Raw genomic sequence first — 10,002 nt, 5'->3', positions numbered from 1 at the left:
TGGGAAAAATTTAAAATAATAATAATAATAATAATAATAATGACCTCTACCGATCAAACTCCCAACTCCCAACTAAGTGTTAAGTGTATATATATATATATATATGGGCAACACACACTAAATTAAAAAAATGTTAGTAAGTAAATGTGTTTTAAAAAAGATTGGTAAATTTTCAGATTAACACCTGCACGATTTTCACTATAGTGTTAGGGTTAGGTAGGTAATCGTGCGGGTGTTAATGTCAAGATTTATGAAAAGATTTTCAAAAAAACTCAGTTTGTAGGGAATAAATGTTTGCCGATCATATTTGAAAAAAGATGTCTCGCTGTTGTTTTTTTTTTTGTTGCTATCATGGTGAAGGACGTAGTTAGAAATGGAAAGTGAACTTACAGTTCCCGCCAATTAGAATGAGGTCATTGGTAACCATAGGTACATATATATGTGGAGATATATGTGTGTATTTACGTATGATTGGTAGTGTGTCTGTTTATTTGACTCTCACTCTTTTTCCTTCGTTTTTTTGTCTTTTTTCTTGGATCATTCGTAAACGTTCATAAGAGAAAGTAGCAATTGAAACGATTTGTAAGAGGAATAGAAATAGTTTAGTAGATTGTTTTAGAGGGGCAAAGTAATTTTGTATGTAGTTTTATGGATTTTATTCGTAATTAGGAGTTATTTTGACTGAAAAAATGACGTTGTGACCTAACTTATTGTATTTAGAATATTAATTCCGATTCTTTCATTCAAGAAATTTGGAATTGTGTAAATGTATGAATTTTATACATATACACACACACACACACAGAGAAAATCTGCCTTTTATAGATAAAATATACATATATATATATCTATATATATACATATATATGTATACATAAACGTACATATATACATATATATAAGTTTATGTGTGTATATATATATATGTATATATATATATATGTGTGTGTGTGTGTGTGTGTGCATAAACATATATATGACCTGTCCTTGTTTTCTTTGTATCGTCTATCTGGATGTTTTGTTGTCCCTTTCTTGTATCACCTGTCTGGATGTTTTGCGTTCTTGTCCCATTTTGCATTTTTTATACACACACACACATATATATATCTTTCTCTCTCACTTTCCCTTACACACACCTATATATATATATTCATGTTTCAGTTATTTAATACTGTGAGTACTGAAGCAGATTCTTTTGTATATCTATAGCAGGCTTTAGGGTTTGTCTTAATATTTCTGACAGCCCGAGCCTTGGCTTTTTCCCTCTCCTCTCCTTTTTATGTGAACGTTTCAGTTCATTTTCGATCTCAAGCAATGTTCGTTTAAAGTAGGGTTGTTTGTTATCCTTTAGTGAGTGGCCCGTTTAGATTATTTGAGATTTTTGCTCATCGTCTCATTAGAATTCTCCTATCCCTGGTTACTATAATTTTCAGCTGGCTTGGCATTCTCTCTGGAGCAAACTTACTGCAGATATCATGCATGATTGTCATAAATTGTTGTAACTTTATGTCAATGTCTTCTGTAGAGCGACTGGCAGACCAGTTATATTCCATTACCTCTTTCTCGATACTTTTCCAATCAGCTTTGTGAAAGTTCTGACTGGAGATGAGTTGGGTGCTTCTAGTAGACTGCATGTCTGTAGTCTTCTGCAGACCATACATTGTTTGTGCTATTAAGCTATGGTCCGAGAAAATCGTCAGTGTCACCCCAACATTATGGATGAGCACCATGTTGTTTGTGAAGCAGAGGCTCAGGACATTTTCCCCCATGTTGGGTGGAGCACTATTTGCTCTATAAAGAGTATGTTAGTGAGGTCAAGCAGAGATTCTGCATGCCTCAGGCCATGCAATGACATATCTGAGAGAAGGTGGCCCCCGGGCCATTTGACATAAGGAAGGTTGTAATTCCCCCAAAGAAGGCTGTCATCCAGGTTGGTTAATACTTCTTTCATTTGTTGGAGGCTCTCTTCAAATGAAGCCTCATGATTTGGAGCATCTGGTGGGCAATACATGATACATATTACTAGTTTCATCTGTTTCATGTGTACCACCAGAGTGTCACAGACTGAGTTTGAGTGTGACAGCAGGACCACAGGTCTGACATCTTCCAGGATGTAGATTGTCACTAAGTCTCTCGGGTACTGTGTTTTGCATTGTTGGGATGTTACAAGGCCCTTGATGTTCAGCAAGAATACTAGTGTGACATGTAGGGTGTTTGTAGTGGCCACTGGTTTGACATGCACGGAGGTTGTTTGAGGTGGTTGTGGATACTAGTAAGTGTTCCTCATACTTGATGTCTGGTGCCGCCAGGTCAGGTGCCTTGCAGCCTTCTGTGCGACCGCCAAAAAAGCCTGTTGTTTAGCAACCACTATCTGCACTGCATCAACACTTTGTTTCCTCCTAGGAGCAGCGTGTGCACCATTAACACACTCCCATGGTAGTGGCAGTGTATCTTGTGATCTGATGCTGTGTTGTTGGAGGCTGCTCTTCCAGGTCTTTAGGCGAGTGGAATGAGTACTACTCTTATGGAGCAAATCTGCAGCCTGTCCCAATGTCACCATGTCAGCAGGTGCTCTTTACATAGAACTGGCAGACTAGTTTGGTTTCCTTTTCCCAGAGCCATTGTCTTTGCAGGTTCTATCTAATTTTCCTTGTGAACCCACCTTGGGCCCACATCCATTCTCAGCCTGTTGGCCTGCTGGTGCTTTTGTCTTCGTTTGTTTTTCCTGCTGTTTTCCTTCTCCACGCATGTCTTCACCTTTGGTTTCTCCTGGTGAACTTTGGCATTTTTCTTGGACTCACAGTTGTTCAGGGTGTTGGTGACTTCTTTATTTTGTTGCTCTCTTTTAGCCTTATCCTGATCCTTCTTGGATTCTATGGAGTCACTAGCTTCTTTTTCTTTTTCACCGTTTTGTATCTTCACCCCCACTTCAAATATTTTTTCAAATAATTCCAAGTGTGGTTGTATTAAGGCATGTGAGCAAATGAGTTCATTCTTTTTCCTCTCAATTTTAGTCATGGTTTGATGAAAACCAAAACCCTTCACGACTTCTGCAAAAAAAGTGTTTGGTAATGTTCCATGCGAGGAGCATTGTTTTAATTACCTTGACCTGCCAGTTTCAGTAAATTTTGATACTTTCACTCGCACGATTCTCACTAAGGAAAAAAAAAAGCCTCAGATTTTTTTTCCATGGAATCAAGTACACTAACCTCCTAATGTGCCGCAAACCCCTTATTTTTGTTCCGAAAAATGGTGTGTGTGGGGGGTGGAACCGAATTCCTCCCCCTATCATGGAATCATTGGAATTTTTTTTTACATTGAATGAATTACACTGACCTCCTACTGTGCCACAAAACTCTTTTTTGGTCCGGAAAATTGGGGGTGGGGTGGAATTTACGAGGATTCCCCCCCTATTTTCAAATATTTTTGCTGTTTCTTTCTTTATCCATACCTTTACATAGCATACATTATCAAGAAAGTGTGTGCTTTTTATGTGCCACCAGCATGGGGGCCAGTCAGGCAGCACTGGTATTGACCATACTTGAATGGTGTTTTTTACATGCTGCTAGCACTGGCATCAGCCTCATATTAAATTTCGAGAGAGTGTGGATTGAAAATTCAAACAAGTTTGAAAAGAATAAGTGAAAATGCTGAGGTTATAGAAGTTAGCGATAACGAAGTCTGAGGAGAGATAAAGAATAATACAAAATTCATCTGAAAAACACATTAATGTTTGTGTATGTGAAACAAGTATAATATTAATACAACCTCTTAAAATCTGGGAGCCAGTCAGACAGCATTGGCATTGACCACACTCGAATGGTGCTTTTTTACGTGCCGCCGGCACTGGCATCAGCCGCATATTATATATGCCAGTGCCAGCAGTACATAAAAAGCACCATTCAAGAGTGGTCGATGCAAGTGCTGCCTGACAGTGGCACATAAAAGGCACCCACTATACTCTCGGAGTGGTTGGCGTTAGGAAGAGCATCCAGCTGTAGAAACCTTGCCAGAACAGACTGGAGCCTGGTGCAGCCTCCTGGCTTGCCAGTCCCCAGTCAAACTGTCCAACCCATGCCAGCATGGAATACCAACGTTAAACAATGATGATGATGATGATATATAATTGAAACTTTAGGTGGACTTTGTCACTCACTCACTTCTACTGTCTCTCTTTCTCTCTCCCCGCACAGAAATGAAATGCATTAGTTACCTGATTTTGGCGCCAAAAATTGCAAAAGGAAAGTGAATTTCTTTTTCAAATCTATTCTGTAATCTGAGATTAATATATATCCAGTGATTTTAAGAGGTATGAAAAAGATATTTTGTTTTAATATCAAACTTTTACTTGTTTCACACATACACACACACAAAAACATTAATGTGTTTTTCAGATGAATTTTGTATTATTCTTTATCTCTTCTTAGACTTCATTACCGCTAACTTCTATAACATCAGCATTTTCATTTATTCTTTTTAAATGTGCTTGAATTTTCAATCTAATGTAATCCACTCTCTCTTGAAAACGTATTTCTGTAAAATGTTATCTAAAAATATGGGTAAAGAAAGAAACAGCCACATATTATATTTTTTCTAAGTGAAAATCGTGCGGGTGAAAATACGAAAATTTACCAATTTTTATTCTGCAATACTGCATCTGTCCAATATAATGGACGTGTTTAGGAGACGTTATGTTCAATAGACCTTTTGAATTCAAAGAATCTATGATTTTCTTTCTTTCAAATCAAGTGGGTAACTTCGGCGTAAATAAATACATTTTGAGGTAATTAGTTAAAAAAGTTCCCCGACTCTTGGACTTATTAGAAACAGTAGGCCTATATATAGGCCTATTGTTTATATTCCTCATCTCAGAAATATAGAATTGTGAACATTTAGTGATTGAAATGGTGATCGCTGTCGTAAGGGGGAGCAACTTCCAAAATGTTGGGTTTTCATGAATCTCAACAATTTTGGAAAGGCTTGTCCTATCGATTTTAAGTGCTTAGTGCAAAAAAAAAAAAAAATGAAAAAGTTCGTCTTGAGGACTCCGGGGTAGGGCGAGAGGGGAGAATAAGGCTAAAAAAATCAGAAATATTAAAAAAATTCTTTTCATAAAAAGCTTCCTCATCATAATCATTTTGAAGTGCGGTGTGTCTGATAAAATTTGAAAAATCCTCGTCAAAACGGAGAAAATCTAATTTACGTGGGCGTGCTAATGCAGACCCCGCCTGCTTTCCAACTTGTTTAGCTACTGAATGGAGTAATTTTCTATTGTATACTGACTAATGTAATATGGCGCCAAAGAGAAAGAGAGAGAGAGGGGGGAGAGAAGATGCTTATCTTCTTTCGAAAGTCGTAGTATATCTATGTCATCACTTCCTGTCGCCATCGTATTTATTATTTGTGTTTCTACACTTGTCAAGTTTTCAAAATGAATCGTTTATTTGGAAGGGCCAAGCCCAAGGAACCTCCGGCAAATTTAAATGATTGCATTAGTAATGTATGTTACAGTTAATTTCATTATATTTATTAACGTATATTAAATGTTACTTTCTTCAATTAAATTTCCTAAATTTTTGCCAATTTAACCAAAAATTTTAAAACAAAGTTATAATTGTTTAACAGTTTAAGATCAATGATTATTTCTTAGCAGAAAATATTGTAAATTACTCAAATTATGACTGTTAAATCTTTTTTCGATAGAGACTAGTTTCACTTTTTATTTAAGGAAAATGCGGAACTTACCCATGTTCTACAAACAAGAAAATTTACAAGCTAATCAGAAATTATACTTATGGAATTACAAATTAAAAATTGTAATTCCATAAGTAATTGTTTTTGTTTGTGATATTTTCCCGTAATATATTACTAATAGCAATTTTTATATTCATTATTGCAGTTAAGTCTAACTCGTCGAAACAACTGTAAAATAAGTTTGTCCGGGTGTCCCTAGATACCTTTTACAGTATCGCTTTGGAAATATGTATTTGTTTAATATTTGTCAGATCCAGAACGCCAGCTAGTTTTCATATATCGAAAAGGAATGTATTTAAAAGGGATGCAAGAGCTGTTTGTAATATGAACTTCATGTTTTTAGTCCATTGTTTTTTCCTTCTCCAAACAATTCTTTCTAATTTGAGTACAATGCCTGCAATTTTAGGGTGAGGGGCTTCAACCATTACATCAACCTTAGTACTTGACTGGTACTTATTTTGGTACTACTTGTGCCCTTATTTTATCGAACCCCTAAAAGTTCAATTCTTAGGCAAAATGAGTTGGTGTTGAGACTCTGTTCATTACAGTCTACTACTTAATTAGGAATTAGTTCCAACAACGCAAGAAAGCTAATTGTGCTTTCAGTATTCATCATTACAATATGAATATCCTTTATGATGTAATTCCGTTGAGTTAGCTCATTAATTTGAATGATGTTGTCCACAATTCTCATAGGTGCCTCTCATGTAAAAGAGTCTGCCATTTCTTCTATACATAAACAACTTCAAAATAAACTTTGTTTCGAAGGAAAACATTTTTCTAGTTTCCTTTCATTGTTTAGTTTAGTCAAGTACTACTGAACATTAATTTGCTTTCATTTTATTATACTGACTTAAGCAGTTTCATTTTCTAGATCTCAAAATGAAATGTTGCTCTGGCATCCGTTTTTTTTTTTTTTTTTACCTACTTCTTTTGAGACTGAGATCTTTAATATTTCTCTCAAACTTTAGTAAGTCAACACTGCAAGAAAGACATGAGAAGGGAGGGATCTCCAGAGGGTCCAATGTTATGGAGAGGAAAGATTGGGCTTGGTGATAAGTGTTTGGCATCAGGCATCTTTTAGGGATGATGACTAGACACAACAAAGATGATGGAAGGAGGAAAGACCAGATGAGAGTGTGAGTGGAAGTGGCATGAGTTCAGCCAACTCTAAGCACCAAAGTCTTTTATAGCATAGTGGAAGAGACAGAACATGCCTGACATGTGCTGTCTACTCTCTTTGAGGGTTAGAGCTGATTACATGTCTGTGAATTGCTTTATGCTATTTAGAGGGCTGATTCTGGATGTTGCCTAGGATGGAAGTGTGTGCAGTAGCAGCAGCAGTACAGTCTCAGATGTGAAAGCAATACTCCATTGTGAGCGCCACCTGAGCTTTGCAGAATATCAATAATTGTTGGGGGTGTAGTATCTTCTGGCCCTAAATAGAAAGGTCACTCATTGAGATGCCATTCCAGGATGTGATTATATTAAAACAGATCCTTAGTGATAGTGAGACCTAACAATTGGAGCAGTTTTGAGGGCTCTAATCGAGAGCTGTTCATGATTAAGGGAAGTATGGTGTGATAATGTTTTCTTCATATGGGTAGCTGCTGCTAAATACTAGTACTACTATTATGATATCAACAGTTCTCAGAGGGAAAGCAACAACAACTGTTCTGGTGTTAAATAACATGCCACAACACTTTCATGTATAGAGAAAATAAAAACCTTATATTAGCAATCTGTTTTCTCATCTCTTTTTGTTCTTGAATGGCTGGTGTTTTGTTACCTGTATTATTCTTGTTCAGGTACGCTGCCAGTGGCTAATCTACTCATGTTTTCATGTGCCGAACTGTGAACACTGTTTCTTTGTTGATATGTTGATTCTATTGGTGTACTGTCAGGTCCCTATTGATTGATGATTTGTGGATCTTGTAGTTCTCTGTCAAACTCTGTCTGTTGTGTTTGTGTGCTATTGTTGCTTCCTTAAATGAAAGAGTGTACTGCTGTAGTGAGATTTTGTATTGACACTATCCATTTGTTTGTTTCCAAATTGTACATGGGCAAAGTGGGTAGAAATCGTCTCCAACAATTTAACGTTTTCTACAAGTGAATCCCCCTTATTTCTGAGATGTCAACAATGCAAGATTGTGCTTCCACTGGAAGGAATTCAGGTAGAATGGTTCCCACTGTTGATCATCATCATCATCATCGTCGTTTAACGTCCGCTTTCCATGCTAGCATTTGACAGATGACTGGTGAAAACCAGATGGCTACACCAGGCTCCAATCTGATTTGGCAGTCTCTACAGTTGGATGCCCTTCCTAACGCCAACCACTCAGAGAGTGTAGTGGGTGCTTTTCCCATGTGTCACCCGCACAAGAGCCAGTCCAGGGGCACTGGCAACAATCTCGCTCGAAAGTCCTTACACATGCTGCGGGCACAAGTGCCAGAAAGGCGACGTTGGGCACAGGTGCCATCACAATTTCGCTTTCGCTTGCCCCAATAAGTCTTCGCAAGCTGAGTTTCGTGTCCAATTAGGGAGACGACGTTGGCATGAGTGCCAGTCGTCGAATTTAGTTCGATTTCACTTGCCTCAACAGGTCTTTGCAAGTGGAGTTTAGTGTCCAATGAAGGAAGGAAGGTGCGCATAAGTGGACTGGCTGAGGCCTTAGATTTAGGTCTCACTTGGCTTGCCGGACCTTCTCACGCACAGCATATTTCCAATTGGCAGAGTTTCTACAGCTGGGTGCCCTTCCTAAACACTGACCACTCAGAGAGTGTAGTGGGTGTTTTTACGTGCCACCCGCACGAAGGCCAGTCAGGTGGTACTGGCAACGGCCATGCTCAAAATGGTGTATTTTATGTGCCACCCGCACAAGAGCCAGTCCAGGGGCACTGGCAACGATCTCTCTTGAAAGTCCTTACACATGCTGTGGGCACAAGTGCCAGAAAGGCAACGCTGGGCACAGGTGCCTTCACGATTTCGCTTGCCCCAATAAGTCTTTGCAAGCTGAGTTTTGTGTCTAAAGAAGGAGATGATGTTGGCATGGGTGCCAGACGTCGAATCTAACTCGATTTCGATTTCACTTGCCGCAACCGGTCTTTGCAAGTGGAGTTTAGTTTTCCAATTTAACTCGATTTTGATTTCACTTGCCTCAACAGGTGTTCGCAAGTGGAGTTTAGTGTCCATTGAAGGAAGGTACGCATAAATGGACTGGTTGAGGCCTTAGATTTAGGTCTCACTTGGCTTGCCGAGTCTGCTCACGCACAGCATATTTCCAAAGGTCTCGGTCAGAAGTCATCGCCTCGGTGAGGCCCAATGTTTGATGGTCATGCCTCACTACCTCATCCCAGGTCTTCCTGGGCCTACCTCTTCCACAGGTTCCCTCAACTGCTAGGGTGTGGCACTTTTTCACACAGCTATCCTCATCCATTCTCGCTACGTGACCATACCATCACAATCGTCTCTCTTGCACACCACAACTGATGCTTCGTAAGTTCAACTTTTCTCTCAAGGTACTGATACTCTGTCTAGTATGCACACTGACATTACACATCCATCGGAGCATACTGGCTTCATTCCTTGCGAGCCTACGCATGTCCTCAGCAGTCACGGCCCATGTTTCACTGTTATGAAGCATGGCTGTTCGTACAGATGCGTCATACAGTCTGCCTTTTACTCTGAGTGAGAGGCCCCTTGTCACCAGCAGAGGTAAGAGCTCTCTGAACTTTGCCCAGGCTATTCTTAGTCTAGCAGCTACACTTTCAGCGCACCCTCCCCCACTACTAACTTGGTCACCTAGATAGAGGAAGCTATCAACTACGTCTAGTTTTTCTCCCTGGAATGTGGCAGAAGTTGTTTTCTGCACATTTATAATGTTTATAGCTCTTGAACATCTGCTACATACAAGAACTAACTTCCTAGTTAACCTTCCTTTGATATTGCTACACCTCTTATGTGTCCATAGCTTGCACTGGGAGCATCTTATAGAGTTTCTACCCATGCCTTTTCTACAGATCGAGCAGGGCCATCTACCTGAAGGGGTTTGGGTGTTGTCTACCTTCCTACTTATTAGGACTTTGGTTTTTGCTAGGTTGACTCTAAGGCCCTTCGATTCTAGTCCTTGCTTCCACACCAGAAACTTCTCCTCTAGTTCTGATAGTGACTCAGCAATTAGTGCAAGGTCATCAGCATAGAGGAGCTCCCAGGGGCATCCTGTCTTGAATTCCTCTGTTATCGCCTGG

The 10,002-nt window shown here is 39.2% G+C and overlaps 1 protein-coding gene across 1 annotated transcript in view; it reads left to right on the top strand.

Annotated features, from left to right (window-relative positions):
* Window positions 1–5,350: 5,350 nt before the first annotated feature.
* The window catches only part of LOC106875340 (charged multivesicular body protein 5-like), a 45,919-nt gene continuing 41,267 nt past the window's right edge, over window positions 5,351–10,002 (top strand). Inside the window, exon 1 of the mRNA XM_052973827.1 lies at window positions 5,351–5,500. Within this exon, the coding sequence (XP_052829787.1) occupies window positions 5,432–5,500 (69 nt within the window). The 5' untranslated portion in view covers window positions 5,351–5,431. The remainder of the gene's footprint in view (window positions 5,501–10,002) is intronic.

The sequence above is a fragment of the Octopus bimaculoides genome, chromosome 17 (genome assembly GCF_001194135.2).
Source record: "Octopus bimaculoides isolate UCB-OBI-ISO-001 chromosome 17, ASM119413v2, whole genome shotgun sequence".
Lineage (NCBI taxonomy): Eukaryota > Metazoa > Mollusca > Cephalopoda > Octopoda > Octopodidae > Octopus > Octopus bimaculoides.
The sequence above is the reverse complement of the archived record's forward strand: the minus strand, read 5'-3'. Positions and strand labels throughout refer to the sequence as shown.